The 21476-nt window shown below is 52.0% G+C and overlaps 1 protein-coding gene across 1 annotated transcript in view; it reads right to left on the reverse strand.

Moving 5' to 3' along the window:
• Positions 1-21476, reverse strand: part of PDLIM5 (PDZ and LIM domain 5) — a 128176-nt gene that overhangs the window by 69024 nt on the left and 37676 nt on the right. The window contains exon 2 of the mRNA XM_054163119.1: positions 18075-18226. Coding sequence (XP_054019094.1) covers positions 18075-18226 — 152 coding nt within the window. The remainder of the gene's footprint in view (positions 1-18074; positions 18227-21476) is intronic.

A 21476-nucleotide genomic window follows, 5' to 3' on the forward strand; every position in this document is an offset into this window, starting at 1 on the left:
TTTTTCCCAGCAGGAGTGGTCAGGGATTGGAATGTGCTGCCCAGGGAGGTGGTGGAGTCCCCAAGCCTGGCTGTGTTTGAAGGTGGTTTGGATGTGGTGCTTGGGGCTCTGGTTTAGGGGTGAGCCTTGCAGAGTAGGGTTCTGGGTTGGACTTAGTGATCTTGAGGGTCTTTTCCAAGCTGAGTGTTTCTGTGATTCTTCGACTTGGGCACCACTGGGTCAGGTAAGCTGCCAGCACATGACCAGATTTTAAGCCATAGAGAGGCCACAGCAGAGAGAACAGTAAAAGATATTGCAATCCCAATCCTAACACAGGGATACCAGGAGCAAGATTAAATCCATTTTCCAAAGAGCATGCAAAATAAACAGCATGAAGCACATCACACAACCCAGGTAACAGATCAAATACAAACCCTTGTACTTACAGTATCATAGGATCAGTACTTGGAAGGGACCTCCAGAGATCATCCAGTGCAACCCCCCAGCCAGAGCAGCATCACCCAGGGCAGGCTGCACAGGAATGCATCCAGGTGGGGTTGGAAAGGCTCCAGAGAAGGAGACTCCACAACCTCTCTGGGCAGCCTGCTCCAGGGCTCTGGCACCCTCACTCTAAAGAAGTTTCTCCTCATGTTGAGCTGAAACCTTCTCTGTTCAAGTTGGGCTCCATTGTTCCTTGGCTTATTGCTGTGCAGCACCAAAAAGAGCTTGGCCCTCTCCCCTTGCCCCCCAGCCCTCAGCTATTGACAGACATTGATCAGATCCCTTCTCAGCCTTCTCCTCTCCAGACTATTTTCTGGCAAAGAGGCCCAAAGCCTCACTCTCAGTTCCATATTCACATATGACTCAAATTGCCAGGTAGGAAAATCCTGTTCTGAGAAGTGTTTCAACTTTCCAGCCTGCAAGCTTTTCCATTCACCTAGCCTTGGCCAGGAGCGCAGGAAGCACCACAGCTCACACATGACTGAGGAGTTACTGCCAAATCCCAAGGCTACTTCAGATTCTGGGAAGCAAACCAACAGGGCTTTAGCAACTTTTTGACCAGAAGACTTCTGGACCTGGGTCAAATGGCTATTCTTCAAACTTGCTGTCTTTCTGGCAGTCTCATGAAACTGTTGAATTCAATGGAGAGCACTAGCAGTAGAGACTCAAATGCAGCAGCAAGACAGCTGCAGCAGGGAGTCATTGTCTCCTTGGCTGCCTGTTATCTGCAGACTCACAGAAAACATCAGGTTGGAAGAGACCTCCAAGCTCATCCAGTCCAACCTTTGACCTAACTCTCAAGGCTCAACACTAAACCATGTCTCTAAGCACCAGCTCCACACACTGCTTCAACACCCCCAGGGATGGTGGCTCCAGCACTGCCCTGGGCAGAACATTCCCATGGCCGAGAACTCTTCCAGGGAAGAAATATTTCCTAGCATCCAGCCTGAACCTCCCCTGCTGCAGCTTGGAACCATTTCCTCTGCTCCTGTCCCTTGGCACCAAGGAGCAGAGGCTGCCCCCTCCTTGCTTCCCTTCAGAGCTGCAGAGAGCAGTAAGATCTCCCCTCAGCCTCCTCTTCTCCAGCCTGAACACCCCCAGCTCCCTCAGCCCCTCCTCATAGCCCAGGTGCTCCAGGCCCTTCTCCAGCCTTGTTGACCTTCTCTGAACATGCTCCAGAACACCAATGTCCCTCTTGTATTGAAGGGCCCAGAACTGAACACAATACTCAAGCTATGGCCTCAGCAGTGCTGAGCACAGGGGGATGATCACCTCCTGGCCTTGCTGCCCACCCTGTTTCTGACCCAAGCCAGGATGCTGTTGGCTTTCTTGGCCACCAGGGCACTGCCCACTGTCAACCAGCACCCCCAGGTCCCTCTCTGAGTGGCAGCTTTCCAACCACACATCCCCAGGTCTGTAGCTTCCTACTAAAAAGTTTCTTTATGCCACTTTTCTAAGGAATAAAGCCCCAAAAGTACTGCTCAGTGCCCCAAAGCAGTACAGCCAGAAGCACAGTCATGCCAGCCTCCAGAAGCTGCTGGCCCTTTGTGAACTGTTAATGCAGACAAAATGAGATCTGTGCTGCTGTCCTCCTCCAGGACACTGCAGTGCACACAAGGCACATTAGACTTCCAGTGGGCAAGTCCTGAGGCAGATGTGCAGCCCCGCCTTATCTCCTAGTTTGAGAATTTGACAGCTGTGCTCTTGGTCTCCTTCAGCTTTCTGCAGTTGAATCAGAGGCTACTGAAGGCTTCCTCTAACAGAGATCCCATGTGGCAAACAAGACAGAGGCAGCACGATGACAGTGATGATGACAGTGATGATGACAAGGCTGCTTTCCATCACGGGGCAAGAATTCCTGCCGCTTTCTGCTCCGGTCCTCGAACGCTGGCAGGCACAAAGCATGTCTCAGCAACAGCCACAGGACATCAGCTCCTCCTGCCAGTTAGCTTCACAGCTACACACCAGCATGTTAGAAAAGGTAAGAGCACCCCCAAGACTCTTGTCTCCATTTTGCTAAGGGCTTGATTAGGTCACCTTCATTATTCCCATCTTTGTCTTCCATAAATCACCCTGCATTTAATGCTGTTAAATTCATCCTAACAAGCGCAAACCAAGCACCCCTGGGCACCAGAAAGAAATGCCAAGCAAAGCAATTTGTAAGGAAAGCAACATACAAACTACTTCTTGTCATCTGTGACACAAGGAGTTTTCTGTGCTTCATGCAGGCTGCAGTGCTATGGATTTAGTGACAAATATGACACTGGAAGGATTTTGGCAGCCCAGGACTCGCAGCCCCTGTGCTCAGCACCGGTTAGGCCTCACCTTGAGTCCTGTGTCCAGTTCTGGGCCCCTCAATTTAAGCAGGACATTGAGACTCTTGAACGTGTCCAGAGAAGGGCAACAAGGCTGGGGAGGGGTCTGGAGCACAGCCCTGTGAGGAGAGGCTGAGGGAGCTGGGGTTGCTTAGCCTGGAGAAGAGGAGGCTCAGGGGAAACTTTCTTGCTGCCTCCAACTCCCTGAAGGGAGGTTGTAGCCAGGTGGGGGTTGGTCTCTTCTCCCAGGCAACCAGCACCAGAAGAAGAGGACACAGTCTCAAGCTGTGCCAGGGGAAGTTTAGGCTGGAGGTGAGGAGGAAGTTCTTCCCAGAGAGACTTGTTGGCCATTGGAATGTGCTGCCCAGGGAGGTGGTGGAGTCACCATCCCTGAAGGGGTTCAAAAAAGGACTGGATGTGGCACTTGGAGCCATGGTTTAGTTGTCAGGAGGTGTTAGGTAATAGGTTGGATTTGATGATCTCTGAAGTCTTTTGCAACCTTATTGATTCTAAAAGAGCTCAATTCAGACTGGCTACCAGGAAGACATTTTTACACTGAGAGCAGCGAGACCCTGGCCCAGGTTACCCAGAGAGGTGGTGGATGCCCCATCCCTGGAACCATTCCAGATCAGGTTGGATGGGACTCTGAGCAACCTGACCTGGTTGAAGGTGTCCCTGCTGACTGCAGGGGGGGTTGGACTAGATGACCTTTAAAGGTCCCTTCCAATCCAACCCATGCTGTGATTCTGGAGTGTGGAGGAGTTCTACCAGCTACGTTTCCCTCCCGCAGCTGCTCACAATTGCTGGCCTGGGTTGTGAGGCACTTCTGATTACTGCCTGTTTATATATAAACACATTACTTTGCTACTCAAAGGCTTGGCATTTAGAGGGTTTCTGCAAGGCTTCAAAACTGTAGCCTGCCTGTGATCCCCCAGCTGGCTACTTCAATGTGTGCCAGCAGCATTAAAATGCCGCTGTGGATCATGCCACTTTTTGAGGTATCTCTGTTATTTTAAGGGGTGAAGATAAACTGTGGCCAACTTCACATTGTTTCCTTAAATCACTCCCTCAGTTAACTCAGTTTATTTGAGGCACAGCTCAAAATAAATCTGGCACCACAACTGACATGCCAGCTAACAGGCCCCTAAACTTCCAAAAAGGTATTGGAGAGGTCAAACCAGAAATCATAGCATCATGGAATGGTCCAGGCCAGAAGGGACCTCCAAAGCTCATCCAGTCCAACCTCCCCTCAGTCAGCAGGGACAGCCCCAACTAGATCAGGTTGCCCAGAGCCCTGTTGAGCCCCATGTTGAGTATCTTCAGGGACAGGACCCCAACCACCTCCCTGAGCAACACCTTCCAGTGTTCCACCACCCTCACAGTAAAGAACTTCTACCTCACATCCAATCTAAATCTGCTCTGCTCTAGTTTGAAGCCATTGTCCCTCCTCCTGTCCCTGCAGGCCTTTGCAAACAGTCTCTCTGCAGCCTTCCTGTAGCCCTCTTCAGGTCCTGGCAGGCTGCTATTAGGTCTCCCTGGTGCCTCCTCTTCTCCAGGCTGAACACCCCCAGCTCCCTCAGCCTGTCCTCCAACCCTCTGACCCTCTCCATCAGGTCCATGTCCTTCCTAGATTGAGGGCTCCAGACCTGCACACAGTACTGCAGGTGAGGTCTCAGTAGAGCAGAGCAAAGTGGCAGAATCACCTCTCTGGCTCTGCTGGCAATGCTGCTCTGGATGCAGCCCAGGCTGTGATTTGCCTTGTGGGTGGCAAGCTCACACTGCCTGCTCCTGTCCAGCTTCACCTGAGCCTGTGCATGCCAAATTGCCATCAGTCACAGAGCAGAACCTGCACACTCTGTCAAGGTTATTAGCACAGAAGTCTGAACTTGGAGAGCAGAGTTGGAAGGGGAAACATTTAAATCCTTTACCCAAAACACCATAGCTCTGAAAGCACTAGCTCACTGACGGCAGGAAATGCTCATTGTGAACAGCTGCAAGTTCACACTCCTGCAGATTGCTGTTACATGGATGCTGTCTTACTGAATACACTGTCCTGGTAAGCCAGGCTGAGGAGAAAAGCACAGCTCAGTGACCCAGAGTATTTGTCTTGGGCCGAGTACAACTCAGGCACCAAAAGTGTTTTTCTTGGGCCAACTGCTGTCTCCAAGAGAAAACATCTGTGAACAGGGAGAAAAATCCACCACTGACCTGTGGAAGGTTTAAGATTTTTCCAGCCTGATGCAAAAAGCAAGGAAGAATTCCTTCACAGTCCTGAAAAACACCCTGTGCAAGGACACAAAGCTTGCTTGCCTAGCCAAGCCTTTCCCACAGGCTTGAGCAGCACCAGAGGTGCAGAGAGATGGAAATGGCTGCAACAAGAACTTCTAATCACATACTGAAAGCCTTCCACATCTGCCATCACACAGGCCAACCACTGCCTGGGGCCTGCCCAGTTCTGCCACTTCTCTTTTTGCCTCCCTTTCTGACCACTAGCAATCTACACCAACCTAAACCAGGACACAGAATTAGACCATCAACAGCACATTCTGTATCCCACTGGGTCGCAAGCTACAGACCTGGGGATGTGTGGTTGGAAAGCTGCCACTCAGAGAGGGACCTGGGGGTGCTGGTTGGCAGTTGATTAAATCTGAGCCAGCAGTGCCCAGGTGGCCAAGAAAGCCAATGGCATCCTGGCTTGGGTTAGAAACAGGGTGGGCAGCAGGGCCAGGAGGTGATCATCCCCCTGTGCTCAGCACTGCTGAGGCCACAGCTTGAGTATTGTGTTCAGTTCTGGGCCCTTCAATACAAGAGGGACATTGGTGTTCTGGAGCATGTTCAGAGAAGGTCAACAAGGCTGGAGAAGGGCCTGGAGCACCTGGGCTATGAGGAGGGGCTGAGGGAGCTGGGGGTGTTCAGGCTGGAGAAGAGGAGGCTGAGGGGAGATCTTACTGCTCTCTGCAGCTCTGAAGGGAGGTTGGAGCAAGGAGGGGGCAGCCTCTGCTCCTTGGTGCCAAGGGACAGGAGCAGAGGAAATGGTTTCAAGCTGCAGCAGGGGAGGTTCAGGCTGGGTGCTAGGAAATATTTCGTCCCAGAGAGGGCTTTCAGCCATGGGAATGTTCTGCCCAGGGCAGTGCTGGAGCCACCATCCCTGGGGGTGTTGAAGCAGTGTGTGGAGCTGGTGCTTAGAGACATGGTTCAGTGTTGAGCCTTGAGAGTTGGGTCAAAGGTTGGACTGGATAAGCTTGGAGGTCTCTTCCAACCTGATGTTTTCTGTGCTTTGCACATCTTCAAATAAGTAGCAGCACAGCCTCACAGATGTTCTTTAGGAAGAGTAGTCTGGGGGGAAGGGAACAAAAGGAGAGAGAAAGCAAAAACCCAACCAACCCAACCCCAACCTACCAAAGGAAAAAGCCCTCAAGCACAAAAAGCCACTGAGACTGATGGACAAATAGGCTAAAAAGGAGAAATGCTGAAAATGTCAAGAGGTAGCTTAACTTGGTGACTCACCATGAGGTGAGTCCTTCATGGTGCTTAAAAACACAAACAGCAACAGCACTGTGCATCCTGGGGAGGCTCAGATGAATTCTTAGCATTTTTTAAGACTGAACGCATTAGGGCAAATTATACAAGGAAAAGGATGGTGAAGAGTAAGCACCTGATGTTTGTGGTTACCCCACAGCTCACCCTCACTGCTTCCTCTTGGCCTCACCTACAGCATGCAGGGCTCTGGAGCACAGCCCTGTGAGGAGAAGCTGAGGGAGCTGGGTTTGCTCAGCCTGGAGAAGAGGAGGCTCAGGGGAGACCTTCTTGCTCTCTACAACTCCCTGAAGGGAGGTTGTAGCCAGGTCGGGGTTGGTCTCTTCTCCCAGGCAAGCAGCACCAGAACAAGAGGACACAGTCTCAAGCTGTGCCAGGAGAGGGTCAGGCTGGATGGTAGGAAGAAGTTCTTCATAGAAAGAGAAATTGGCCATTGGAATGTGCTGCCCAGGGAGGTGGTGGAGTCCCCATCCCTGGAGGTGTTTAAGAAGAGCCCGGATGAGGTACTTGGTGCCATGGTTGAGTTGAACAGATGGTGTTGGGTGATAGGTTGGGCTTGATGATCTCAAAGGTCTTTTCCACCCTGGCTAATTGTGTATTCTGTAAGAGGGACAGGGAGCTACTGGAGAGTCCAGTGAAGGGCTACAAAGAAGAGCATCTCTCATACATGGTGAGAGACCTGGAGCTGTTTAGCCTGGAAAAGAGCAGAGGGAGATGGGATCTTATCGATGCTTACATACAATCTAAAGAGCAGGTGGTGAGAGGATAGGGCCAGGCTCTTCTCAGTGCTACACAGTGACAGGACAAGGCACAAACTGAAACACAGGATGTTCCACCTGAACATGAGGAAAGAATTCTTGACTTTGAGGATGATGGAAAACTGGAACAGACTGAAAAGAGAGGTTGGAGAAGTTGTGGAGTCTTGTTCTCTGGAGATGCTCAAAGCCCACTGTGGACATGGTACTGTGAAACCTGACCTAAGAGAACCAGCCCTAGCAAGCAGGCCAGACTAAGTGATATCCAGAGGTCCTTTCCAACCCCTGCCTTCTGTGATTCTAGGAGCAACTGCAAAGACAAAGCTGTGACTGAAGTGTCAGATAAACCCTGTGAGAATTCACATCTCAAGCTGCAAAGCTGCCAAAAGCTGAGACCTGTGCAAACCCTGCTACAAGCAGAGTCACTGAAAGTGGGCAGCTTTGTTGATGACACCAGCCTGGGTGGAGTGGCTGACACAGCAGAGGGCTGCGCTGCCATTCAGGGAGACAGGCTGGAGAGCTGGGCAGGGAGAAACTGACTGAAATTCATCAGGGCAAGTGTAGTCTTGTACTTGGAAAGTATCAGGACAGGGTGGGGAATGGCCTGGTAGAGAGTTGTGAAGGGGGAAAAAACCTGGGGGTCCTGGTGGATGGGAGGCTGACCATGAACCAGCAATGTGCTCTGGTGGCCAAGAAGGCCAATGGCATCCTGGGGTGGATTAGAAGGGCTGTGGTTAGTAGGTCAGAGAGAGGTTCTCCTCCCCCTCTACTCTGCCCTGGTGAGGCCACATCTGGAATATTGTGTCCAGTTCTGGGCCTCTCAGTTCAAGAAGGATCTCAGAGAACTGCTTGAGAGTCCAGCACAGACAAAAAAGATGATGAAGGGAGTGGAACTTTGTCCTTATGAGGAGAGCCTGAGGGAACTGAGGGCTCTGTACTTTGGAGAGGAGGTCCCTGAGAGGGGACTTCATTGCTGTTGCTAAAGCTGTGCAGGGTGAGTGCCCAGAGGCTGGAGCCAGGCTCTGCTGGGGGATGCCCAATGCCAGCACAAGGGGCAGTGGTGGAAGCTGAGGCAGAGGAAGTGCCATGGAAACAGGAGGTAATTTATTTTTTTTCCCCTGTGAGGGTGACTGGAAGAGGCTGCCCAGAAGTCATCTCCCTGTCTGGAGATACTCAAAGCCTGCCTGGATGTGCTCCTGTGTGACCTGCTCTAGGTGCTCCTGCTCTGGCAGGGGGTTGGCCAGGATGAGCTTTGGAGCTCCCTTCCAGCCCCTGACAGGACTCTGTCTACACTGACAATTTTTTTCTGAACAATTCACCACGCACTAGGTGCAAATGGGGACAGCCTGTCTATAAAGCTGGAGGAACACTGGAACAGGTTGCCCAGGGAGGTGGTTGAGGCTCCTTCCCTGGAGATATTCAGGGTTAGGCTGGATGAGGCCCTGGGCAACCTGATCTAGCTGGGGATGTCCCTGCTGACTGCAGGGAGGTCAGACTGGGTGAGCTTTGGAGGTCCCTGTTGGCCTGGACCATTCTATGACCCTATGAATGTGCAATTTAAAACACCCCAATACAAAAGAATCAGAGTGAGGAAATGCTTGGCCCCTGCACAGAGCAGCCTGCTGGTGCACCGCTGCGTGGGACGAGAGCCGCGTTCCAGAGCCGCGTTGCGGAGCGCGACGAAGCGACGCTCATCGCACCCCAGCTGAACTGCTCGTTACAAGTGCTCATAGCAACCACAGCCACAGCTTGTCTGGAAGCACCCAAGCTTCCACCATGCAAGGGACACAAAGGCATGGCTTACTTCCCACCTCCATCTGCTGAATCACCAGGTACCAGTCACAATGGGTGTGGATACCAGACCTACAGGTTCGCTGAGCCAACGCACTCCTCTAAGACAGAGCCATCCCTACCCTTTTGGTTTCCCCCCACTCATTTCTCTCATTTTTCAGGGTTAGCACTCATGACATGCTTCCTGAAACAAACCCTAGGCACCATCAAGCCCAAACATGTCCTGTGGGAACATGTGAGCCAGTGGTGGGGATGTAAAACTCAAGATATAGACAGCTCTTTGTTATTCAACCGTTAGCTGAAGCTGGGTTTTATTTCCAATAGCTGCAATAACAACAGCATCATAGGATGAGACCCTGAAGTCTACAGTGTGTTTTGCACCAGAGAACCACAGAATCACAGAAACATTCAGGTTGGAAAAGACCCCCAGGATCACTAAGTCCAACCCTGAACCCTACTCTGCAAGGCTCACCCCTAAACCAGAGCCCCAAGCACCACATCCAAACCACCTTCAAACACAGCCAGGCTTGGGGACTCCACCACCTCCCTGGGCAGCACATTCCAAGCCCTGACCACTCTTGATGGGAAAACTTCTTCCTACTGTCCAGTCTAAAGCTACCCTGATGCAGCTTGAGGCCATTCCCTCTCTCTCTATCACTAATTACCTGTGAGAAGAGACCAGCACCAACCTCTCCACAAGGTCCTTTCAGGTAGCTGTAGAGAATAATGAGGTCTACCCTCAGCCTCCTCTGTTTCACACTAACCATCCCGAGCTCCTTCAGTTGCTCTCCATCAGATTTATTCTCCAGGCCCTTCCCAGCTTCCTTGCCCTCCTCTGCCCTGGCTCCAGCACCTCTACATCTCTCTTGTACTAAGGAGCCCAAAACTGAACCCAATCCAAGGGCACACCCATTTTCCTCATTTTCTTCTGTTGCAGGAAGAAATCCCAGAATGACAGAATGGTGTTGGTTGGAAGAGACCTCTGGAGATCTAGCCCAACTTCCCCCCCTGAAACAGGTTCCCCTAGGGCAGGCCAGACAGGAATGTGTCCAGGTGGGCTTTGAAAGACTCCAGAGAAAGAGACTCCACAACCTCTCTGGTTGCAATGAATCACAGAATGAATCAGGTTGGAAAAGACCTCAGAGTCATCAAGTCCAACCTATTACCTAACACCTCCTGACAACTAAACCATGGCTCCAAGTGCCACATCCAAGCCCCACTTGAACACCTCCAGGGATGGTGACTCCACCACCTCCCTGGGCAGCACATTCCAATGACGAATGACTCTCTCGGTGAAGAACTTTCTCCTCCCCGACAGCCTAAACCTCCCCTGGCACAGCTTGAGACTGTGTCCTCTTGTTCTGCTGCTGGGTGCCTGGGAGAAGAGACCAACCCCCACCTGGCTACAGCCTCCCTTCAGGGAGTTGGAGAGAGCAATGAGGTCTCCCCTGAGCCTCCTCTTCTGCAGGCTAAGCAACCCCAGCTCCCTCAGCCTCTCCTCACAGGGCTGTGCTCCAGACCTCTGACTAGCTGAGAGATTTGCTTAGTTTTTGTTCCTGTATTACTAAATTATATGTATTTTGACAAATAGTTCAGTCTACTACTTGGAAGCACCTATGCCATTAAAGATCTCTTAGGAAGAGTCACACAGAATGGTAGGGGTTGGAAGAGACCTCCAGACATCATCCAGTCCAACCCCCCTGCCAAGGCAGGGTTACCTTCAGAAGGTCACACATGAACACAGCCAGGTAGGTTTGGAAATGTGTCCAGAGATGGAGACTCCACCACCTATGTGGGCAGTGTGGGCCAGGGCTCCTTCACCCTTCCACTGAAGAAGTTCCTGCTGGTGCTTAGATGGAATTTCTTATGTTCAAGTTGGTGCCTCTTACCGTTCTCCTGTCACTGGCAACACCCACTTCCCTGCTCCTGCTGGCCACACCACTCCTAATGCAGGCCCTCCTGGCACACTGCTGGCTCATGTTTAGGCAGCAGTCAGTCAGCACCCCCAGGTCCCTCTCTGTTTGGCAGCTCTCAGCCATTCCACCCCCAGCCTACAGCATGGCAGCTTCTGGGACGCAATAGTTTGTCCCTCCAGTTTCGGTGATGAACTTTCAGGTTACTGGAACAGGCTGCCCAGGGGGGCTGTGGAGTCTCCTTCTGGAGATATTCAGAACCCACCTGGGTGTGCTCCTGCTCTGGCAGGGGGCTTGGACTGCAGGAGCTTTGGAGGTCCCTCCCAGCCCCTAACACCCTGTGCTTCTGTGACTCAGCACTCATTCCCACTTTCCTGGCAGAAAGGTAGGTATGATCCTACAAAAGTCCCTCCATTTTTCACCCTGCAACCACAGCAACTCTGCTTTGAAGTTGCAGGCAAGCCTCCAGTTGATCAGGTTGACCTAGCTGCAGCACGCTCTGTGGTTCACCTAACAGCTAGAGGACATGCAGCGAAGTGCTGCGTGCCACAGAAGATTCTGGATCCCAGCTGGAAGCAAGAGCTGTACCCTGCCATTTACTGAGGTTGGGAGCAGGCTTTCCAAAGGCACAGCTTAGCTAGCAAAACCTGTTCAGCTGCTGAATTTGGAGCAATAGCTTGCCACCTTGCCTCCAACAAGTGTATCTACACCAAGCCACCTTTGCGTAGGTGACAAAGCCGGCGGCCTCCGTTAACTGAGCCCTGTGCACAGCATTTCACCTAACACTGCTTCATTTCACACCCAGGTGCTTGCACTGCACTTGCCAGTATAAAAAGCAACACATAAACCCCTTTGAGCTTGAGGCAAGAGCAGGAAGCTGGAAGGTTTCAGGTCAACTGTCAATCTGAACCTTAGACACAACTCATAGAATGGTCCAGGCCAGAAGGGACCTCCAAAGCTCACCCAGTCCAACCCCCCTGCAGTCAGCAGGGACAGCCCCACCTAGATCAGGCTGCCCAGGGCCTTACTGAGTTTTACCCTGAATATCTCCAGGGAAGGAGCCTCAACCACCTCCCTGGGCAACACCTTCCACCCTCATGGTAAAGAACTTCTTCCTCACACGCAATCTAAATCTGCTCTGCTCTAGTTTGAAGCCACTGTCCCTCCTCCTGTCCCTGCAGGCCTTTGCAAACAGTCTCTCTCCAGCCTTCCCACAGTCCCCCTCCCAAGGTACTGGCAGGCTGCCATCAGGTTTCCCCAGAGCCTCCTCTTCTCCAGGCTGAACACCTCCAGCTCCTTCAACCTGTCCTCATAGCAGAGCTGCTCCAAACCTCTCATCATTTTTGTGGCCCTCCTCTGAACCCTCCTGTCAGGTCCATGTCCTTCCTGTATTATATACCACTCCATACAGTGTGGAAGGCATCAGGCCTATGTTTTCAGAATTCTTCCCCAAGACACCACCAGGAGAAGCATGAGAGGTGTGAAAACAGCCAGGCTCCAGACCAGCAGTGCCTCACCTGCAAATCCTGGAGCTGGCATTCACAGTGCACACAAGAACTCACAGGACAGTGTATGGCTCAAAGGTCAGACTGACAAGAAAGCACCTGCCGAGTTTCGTGCCCTGAGGCAGATGACCTGGGATCACTTCCTCCTCCATGAGCTCCACACCGAACATCTCAGCCAGCTGGGTGTGGTGGGCTGGGCAAGCCTCAGCTCTGCAGGCTTTTGTCCTTCAGTCCTGCTCAGCAGCCCTGGGCCATGGAGCAAGCTCCAAAGCAGGCAGCACAAGGGTCTGACAAAGCAGGCAGCCCCACACCAGGTGCACATGCAGTTCATTACATTTCCATACTGAAAGAGTAATTGGCCATTGGGATGTGCTGCCCAGGGAGGTGGTGGAGTCACCATCCCTGGAGGTGTTCAGGAGGGGACTGGATGTGGCACTTGGAGCCATGGTCTAGTCATGAGGTCTGTGGTGACAGGTTGGACTTTATGATCTTTGAGGTCTCTTCCGACCTTGGTGGTACTCTGTGATACTCTACCCCTTTACAGCCCCACTGGCATGTATCTCCTCCCCTTCCACCCCCTTAACATTGACCAGCATCAACCTTTCTACAATGTCCTTTCAGGTACTTGTAGACAGCAATGAGGTCTCCCCTCACAGGTAATTAGTGATGGAACAAGAGGCAATGGCCTCATGCTACAACTGCATAGGTTTAGATTGGACAGTAGGAAGAATTTTTTCCCAGGAGCAGTCAGGGCTTGGAATGTGCTGCCCAGGCAGATGGTGGAGTCCCCAAGCCTGGCTGTGTTTCAAGGCAGTTTGGATGTGGTGCTTGGGGCTCTGGTTTAGGGGTGAGCCTTGCAGAGTAGGGTTCTGGGTTGGACTTGGTGGTCCTGAGGGTCTGTTCCAGCCTGAATGTTTCTGTGATTAATCTTCCAATATTCAGTTTTTGACATCCTTGAAATCAGAGCTGTTTCACAGACCAGATCACAGGATGTCAGGGGTTGGAAGGGACCTCCAAAGATCATCAAGTCCAAGCCCTTTGCCAGAGCAGGAGCATAGAATCCAGCACAGGTCACACAGGAGCACACCCAGATGGGTCTGGAAAGTCTGCAGAGGAGGAGACTCCACAAGCTCTCTGGGCAGCCTGCTCCAGGGCTCTGGCACCCTTAAAAAAGGAGCTAAAAAAAGGAATTCCAACAAAACATTGGTTTGGGATTTAATACAAAATGACTCCAAAGCTGTTAGGCTTCCCATCGAGTTTTTGCCTCCCTTCAGCTGGCACAGGACAATTAACCTTCTTCTATGCCATGGAAGCAACTCCCTGCAGAACCAAACCGAAGCCCCAATGCCTATGTAAGGGAAATAACCACCAGCAGCAAACCAGCGCTGGGGGAAAAGGCGACTTCCGAACGCATTCTTCACATAGCTTTCTTAAAGCTCATCCTTATATGGCTTATGGAAACAAAACACCCACTCCAAGGAAACCATGACTCATACAGCTGAAAGCATGAATTAACCATCATCTCAAGTGAAGGAGGGTTCAGAATCCTTGCTGCACTTGTTTTCTCCTGCGCGCTGCTTCTCTTTCCAGCGTAACAGCCTCACGCTGCGCCAGGGGAGGTTTAGGCTGGAGGTTAGGAAGAGATTCTACACAGAGAGAGGGATTGCCCATTGGGATGGGCTGCCCAGGGAGGTGGTGGAGTCACCATCACTGGAGGTGCTCAGGAGGAGACTGGATGGGGTGCTTGGTGCCATGGTTTAATTGATTAGGTGGTGTTGGATGATAGGTTGGACACAATGATCTTGAAGGTCTCTTCCAACCTGGTCTATTCTATTCTATCCCTGACACTTGATTTGGCAGTTCCATTACTTTCTCATCTTTCTATAAAGAAAGCTGAAAAATTCTGAGCTTCAGGACTCATTCCCCCTGCTCCAGTGGCCAAGGCTGTCTCCTGGGATTCACAGTGCTACCAATTCATAGAATCATAGAACAGAATCAGCAAGCTTGGAAAAGTCCTCAAAGATCATCAAGTCCAACCTGTCACCACAGACCTCATGACTACTAGACCATGGCTCCAAGTGCCACATCCAATCCCCTCTTGAACACCCCCAGGGATGGGGACTCCACCACCTCCCTGGGCAGCACATTCCAACGGCTAACAACTCTCTCAGTGAAGAATTTTCTCCTCACCCCCTCCTGGCTACAACCTCCCCTCAGGTAGCTGCAGATAGCAAGGTCTCCCCTGAGCCTCCTCTTCTCCAGGCTAAGCAACCCCAGCTCCCTCAGCCTCTCCTCACAGGGCTGTGCTCCAGACCCCTCCCCAGCCTCTGGACATGTTCTCAATGTCCTTCTTAAATTGAGGAGCTGAAGTCCAGGCAGACCACATCCACAGCCTGCCCCACATCCACCAGGCAGTCACCTGGGCATAGAAAGAGATCAGGTTGGAGAGGCAGGACCTGCCCTTCCTAAATCCATGCTGGCTAGACCTGAGCCCTTGGCCATCCTTCAGGTGCGCAGTGATTGCCGCCAGGATAATCTGTTCCATCACTTTCCCTGGCACTGAGGTCAGGCTGACTGGCCTGCAGTTTCCAGGTTCCTCCATCTGACCCTTCTCGTGGATGGGCACCACGTTAGGCCAGTTTCCAGCCATCTGGGACCTCTAGATGGTAATATCACTCTAAGTTTGCTAATAAAACCAAGACTAGGAACAATACAAATAGTAGAGTAAAAAGCTGAACTAAAACTTGCTACAGAAAACTCTTTCTGAATTGTCTCACTTGAAAAATGACCTTGGAGAACAGGAATCAAATGATCCATAATGGTCTCCCTGCCCCCCTATCACTGCATCTCAAATCATGACAATTTCAGCTGGTCTGAAGTCAGAAGCCTAGACTTCATGCTTTCTGATAGAAAAAAGACCAGAAAGATCAGGAAGGAAAAGAGTATGATAAAGGTGCAGGCAGGCAAAGTGTCAGGGGTTTTAACTCCTCACAGACTCACAGAATGTCAGGGGCTGGGAGGGACCTCCAAAGCTCATCCAGTCCAACTCCCCTGCCAGAACAGGAGCATCTAGAGCAGGTCACACAGGAACACATCCAAGTGGGGTTTGAGTATCTCCAGAGAGGGAGACTCCACAGCCCCCCTGGGCAGCCTCTTCCAGGGCTCTGTCACCCTCACAGGGGAAAAATTCTTCCTCCTGTTTCCATGGCACTTCCTCTGCCTCAGCTTCCACCACTGCCCCTTGTGCTGGCATTGGGCATCCCCCAGCAGCACCTGACTCCAGCCTCTGAGCACTCACCCTGCACAGCTTTAGCAACAGCAATGAGGTCACCCTCAGGTTCCTCCTCTCCAAGCTCCAGAGCCCTCAGCTCCCTCAGGCTCTCCTCATACGGAGAAGTTCTGTTGTATTCCCTTCATCATCCTCATGGCTCTGCACTGGACTCTTTCAAGCAGCTCACTTAAACTGAGGGGCCCAGAACTGGAGGTTGTGGAGTCTCCTTCTGTGAAGCCTTTCCAGCCCCCCCAGATGCATTCCTGTGCAGACTGCCCTTGGTGATGCTGCTCTGGCAGGGGGGTTGCACTGGATGATCTCTGGAGGTCTTCCCAACCTCTAATGTTCTGTGATACCATCTGTAGCTTGGGATTCATGGGATCAGGGCAGAATTCAAAACAGCTGAGACCAGGAGACCACAGACCAGCAGAGCCACAAGAGAGGGCATCTGTCCCACCTCCAGATGCTGGATCAGAGGCTTTGCCTTCTGCTAGCCTGATCCTATCTTAGCCTTCAGCTCTCAGGGAGCTGACACTGGTGAGTCAGAGGCCACAGAGACTAGGAAGGGCAAGAGCAGGAGGGAACTGAGCTAACTCAGTTTTCAAGCTACTCATCCCTACACCCAACAAGAAGCAGCCTCAGACAAGTTATTGCCTGACAGAGACACACCTACTATTGCTTCCCTCTATCTGATATTAACCTGCCCATCTATTCACAGGAGCAGGAGAAAGTGTGTCAAAGCCTCACAATCCCAGCTGCCTGCTGGAGTGGCTCAGTGGGCTCCTGCAAAGTGCATTTCTGCACCACCTGCCTGCTTCAGTGGTAGGCAGAACAGCAAGCAGCCAACATGGGACACTTCTGATGGCCAGGGGGAATACTTCCTGCCAGCACCCAACTTCTCATGCTGCCTTTGTAAGGGTCACACGAGAAGGTGCCCTAGGCATGAGCCACACCACAAGCTGCTACTCTCCTCAGAGACTGAGGAAGTGACAGCTGAGGACCAAAGTACAGCAGAGTAAGACAAGACATGACAAGAAGTAATGAGTTGTAGCCTCTTAGAGCAGAAAAGCACTCACAGCCAGTGACAAGTGGAGCCCCTCAGGGATCAGTCCTGGGACCAGGCTTGTTTAACATCTGTGTTGGTGCCATGGACAGTGGCATTGAGGCACCCTCAGGAGGTTAACTGAGCACACCAAGCTGCGTGGTGCAGCTGACAGCTGGAGGGAAGGGATCCAGCCAGAGGCACCTGGACCTCATGAGGTTCAACAAGACCAAGTGTAAAGTCCTGCAGCTGGGTCAGGGCAATCCAAAACACCAATATAAGCTGGGCAGGGACTGGCTTGAGAGGAGCCCTGGAGAAAGCAACCTGGGGGTGCTGGTGGATGAGAAGCTCAAGAGGAGCCAGCAGTGAGCACTTGCAGCCCAGAGAGCCAAGCAGAGCCTGGGCTGCAGCAAGAGAAGCATAGCCAGCAGCTCAATTCTCCCCCTCTACTGCACTCTGCTGAGACCACAGCTGGAGCTCTGTGTCCAGTTCTGGAGCCTCTGTTCCAGGAAGGATCTGGAGGTGCTGGAAGGTGTCCAGAGCAGGGCCACAAGGATGATCCCCTGGCACAGCTTGAGACTGTGTCCTCTTGTTATGGTGCTGGTTGCCTGGGAGAAGAGACCAACCCCCACCTGGCTACAACCTCCCTTCAGGGAGTTGGAGACAGCAAGAAGGTCTCCCCTGAGCCTCCTCTTCTCCAGGCTAAGCAACCCCAGCTCCCTCAGCCTCTCCTCACAGGGCTGTGCTCCAGACCCCTCCCCAGCTTTGTTGCCCTTCTCTGGACACCTTCCAGCATCTCGACATCTTTCCTAAATTGAGGAGCCCAGAGCTGGACACAGGACTCAAGGTGTGGCCTGACCAGTGCTGAGTACAGGGCAGAATGACCTCCCTGCTCCTGCTGGCCACACTGTGCCTGATGCAGGCCAGGATGCCCTTGGCCTTCTTGGCCCCCTGGGCACACTGCTGGCTCCTGTTCAGATGCTGTCAACCACACCCCCAGGTCCCTCTCTGCCTAGCTGCTCTCAGCCACTCTGACCCCAGCCTGTAGCACTGCATGGGGTTATTGTGAGCAATGTGTAGACACTTGGATGAGTTCAATCTCCTGCCCTTGGACTGCCCATCTGTCCAGCCTGGCAAGGTCCCTCTGCAGAGGGAGTGTGAGTGGCACTGGTGTGAGTGGCATTCTTTTGCCCCTTTCAGGGACAACAGAGCATCTGTCCTGCCTTAAACAAGGACAGAGGGACAGAAGCAACCTCCTGAAAACGTCTTTGACGACTCCCACCACCAAGCTCTCACAAATGCTATAGATCAAGGTGCATTTCAGGCTACAGCAGCACACCTCTCAGCTGAGGCCATGAACCTCCACACGCTTCACCTGACCACCTCCAGGTTTCTGTGGTCCAAACAACTACTACAGTGCTGATTACCTCTCTTCAATACATAGAGAAATAAAAAGGTCCCTTACCTTTGCAGAGTCATGTTCAGATTGCCTGTGCATGCCTTGATCTTGTTTTGTGCTTCCAGGTGAGTCATCCCATCCGTGCTGATCCCGTCGATGGTGAGGACCACGTCGCCGATGCCCACGTTGGCCTGGGCGGCCTTGCCGCCGTCGTTCAGCTGAGAGACCACGAGAGTGACAGGTGAGAAACTTGGCTGCTGGCTCTTTGCACGCTCTGAACACACCACCACAAGACTGTATTCACAGTGCTGCTTCACAGAGAGAAATAGGTATGGATATACAAGCCACTTTGCTCTGGTCAGACCTCAGCTGCAGTAGGTGTCCAGCTCCAGAGCCCTCAGTAAAGGAAGGACATGGATTTGATGGAGAGGGTCCAGAGGAGGGCCAGGAAAATGATCAGGGGGTTGGAGCAGCTCTGCTATGAGGACAGGCTGAGGGAGCTGAGGGTGTTCAGCCTGCAGAGGAGAAGGCCCTGGGGAGACCTAATAGCAGCCTGCCAGTACCTGAAGGGGGCTCCAGGAAGGCTACAGAGAGACTGTTTGCAAAGGCCTGCAGGGACAGGACCAGGGACAATGGCTTCAAACTAGAGCAGAGCAGATTGAGATGGGATGTGAGGAACAAGTTCCTTACTCTGAGGGTGGTGGAACACTGGAAGAGGTTGCCCAGGGAGGTGGTTGAGGCTCCTTCACTGGAGATATTGAAGGTGAGGCTGGACGAGGCCCTGGGCAACCTGACGTAGCTGGGGATGTCCCTGCTGAGTGCAGGGAGGTTGGACTGGATGAGCTTTGCAGGTCCCTCCTGGCCTGGACCATTCTATGATTTTTTTAATATATATATACATATATATATAGAGAGATCAGTCTAGAAATTTCTCTGCTCTGCTTTATGAGTACATCCCTGTGAAAGCTGCTGCACTATCTTTCTTTATGACCAAACAATATTTATAGTTCCTTCTTATATTTTCACAGACTCATAGAGCTGCCAGGGTTGGAAGGGACCCCAAGGATCAGCCAGTCCCAACCCCCCTGCCATGGGCAGGGACACCTCACACTACAGCAGGTTGCTCTCAGCCACATCCAGCCTGGCTGCAAACACCTCCAGGCAGGAGGCTGCCACCACCTCCCTGGGCAACCTGTGCCAGGCTCTCACCACCCTCCTGGGGAAGAACTTCTTCCTCACATCCAGTTTCAGCCAAACTTCTTGCCTAGCTCAAGTGCTAGGAATTTCTCCCTGTACAGGGCAGCTTTCTACAAAAGGCCTCAAAAGCAAAGCCAACATCCCTGCCTTTGGAGCCCATACTCCAACTCTGAGCTAAGAGACCTTGTTACTATAAAGCACACATCAGGGAATCCCACAAGCACATGGAAAGCTATGACCAGCATAGCTATTTATAGGGAAGTTCCTCAAACCTTTGGCTAAGGGGTGGGACCTGCCATAAACAGATCCCTAAAAAAGAGATGTTACAGCATGCTGACATTTGCCAGCAAGCTTGGAAAAGGGAAGGGAACATAAGGGCACTAAAAGCTAAAGGTCAGGTGGATCACTGTGCTTAGTGATTGGACTCCTCCAGTGAATAAACCCAAGCTTTCTCTGCACAGATAGGAATGGGCATGATGTTCACAAGTTGTGACTGTGATGAAAACAGAAAAGAAGGCAATCTACAAATACTCAGCAGTAAGACATCAAAAGTAGGTGTGGGGGGTTTGAGACTGTGCCCCCCACCACACACACCCCAAAGTTTTGGAGAATTACCCCCAAACTAATTCAGCAGAGTAGCTCAGCTGGTTTGAAAAGCAGAAGGAAGCTGCATTTACAAACCAAGCAAACCCTGGAAGCATTAAATGCAATGAATATGCACAAAATACATTTACAGAGATTCACAATTGAGAAACAACACAGGACCCCCCCATGAATTGTTCTCAGACCCCTCTGGGATGTCCAGAGGGGTCTGAGATGTTAGGGTTAGAAAGAACCTCAAGGCTCAGCCAGTTCCAACCCCCTGCCACGGGCAGGGACACCTCACACTACAGCAGGTTGCTCACAGCCACATCCAGCCTGGCTGCAAACACCTCCAGGCATGAGGCTTCCACCACCTCCCTGGGCAACCTGTGCCAGTCTCTCACCACCCTCATGGGGAAGAACTTCATCTTCGCATCCAATCTGGATCTCTCCACTTCTAGTTTTGCTCCATCCCCCCAGTCCTATCACTCCCTGACACCCTAACAACAAAACAAAACCAAACTAACCTCCCCCCCAAAACCCACAAACATTTTTGTTTGAGTCTGGCAGCCAACGCACAACAGCTCACAATGCATCACCTGCCTTTCAAGAGCTCCCTCTTAAACTGTTGCCTGCTGGGGGTGAAAAACTATTTGCGAACAACACATGGGAGACAGCTGTAAAATCATTGCAGCAAAGCTCCAGGCTGGACAGCCCTTCAAGCATGGCTGCAAAATACACCCTGGAGAGGAGTAAATAAAGGGGGCAGGTCCTGAGAAGTGTGGCAAGGCCCTAGTTATGTCCACAAGACTTGCTTGCAAGCATGGAACTAAGCCTGCCTGATGGGGGAGGCCTCTCTCACAGGCACAGCTGAACAAACAAACTGTGGGACGAGACTATGGAGAGCTGCATGTGTAGGGAAGGAGGTCACAGCAGCAATCTCCTTATCAAGATACAGTGATGAGAGTGCCCAGTAACACCTGCTCAAGGGCCTGGAGCACCTGGGCTATAAGGAAGGGCTGAAGGAGCTGGGGGTGTTCAGGCTGGAGAAGAGGAGGCTGAGGGGAGACCTCACTGCTCTCTACAGCTCCCTGAGGGGAGGCTGGAGCAAGGAGGGGACAGCCTCTGCTCCTTGGAGGCAAGGGACAGCACCAGAGGAGATGGTTCCAAGCTGCAGCAGGGGAGGTTCAGGCTGGATGCTAGGAAGTATTTCCTCCCAGAGAGGGTTCTCAGACACTGGAATGCTCTGCCCAGGGCAGTGCTGGAGTCCCCATCCTTGGAGGTGCTGAAGCACCAACTCCACATGCTGCTTACAGAAGTGGTGTAGTGTTGAGCCTTCAGTGCTGGGGGTAGGTTGGACTGGATGAGCTTGGAGGTCTCTTCCAACCAGATGTTTTCTGTGAGTCTGTGATTTCAGATATGAGATGTAAGCAAGACAGGTGAGGATGACACTTCCAGGAAATCTCAGCCAGATTAGTCATTGGAATGTGCTGCCCAGGGAGGTGATGGAGTCACCATCACTGGAGGTGTTTAAGAGCCTGGCTGAGGCACTTGGTGCTATGGTTGAGTTGATTAGATAGTGTTGGGTGATAGATTGGGCTTGATGGGCTTTTGAAGGTCTTCTCCAACCTGGTCTATTCTATTGGCCAGCATCTTTGCCTTGTGAAGTGTCCATAGTGAAGTGGGACT

The sequence above is a fragment of the Dryobates pubescens genome, chromosome 1 (assembly GCF_014839835.1).
Source record: "Dryobates pubescens isolate bDryPub1 chromosome 1, bDryPub1.pri, whole genome shotgun sequence".
Lineage (NCBI taxonomy): Eukaryota > Metazoa > Chordata > Aves > Piciformes > Picidae > Dryobates > Dryobates pubescens.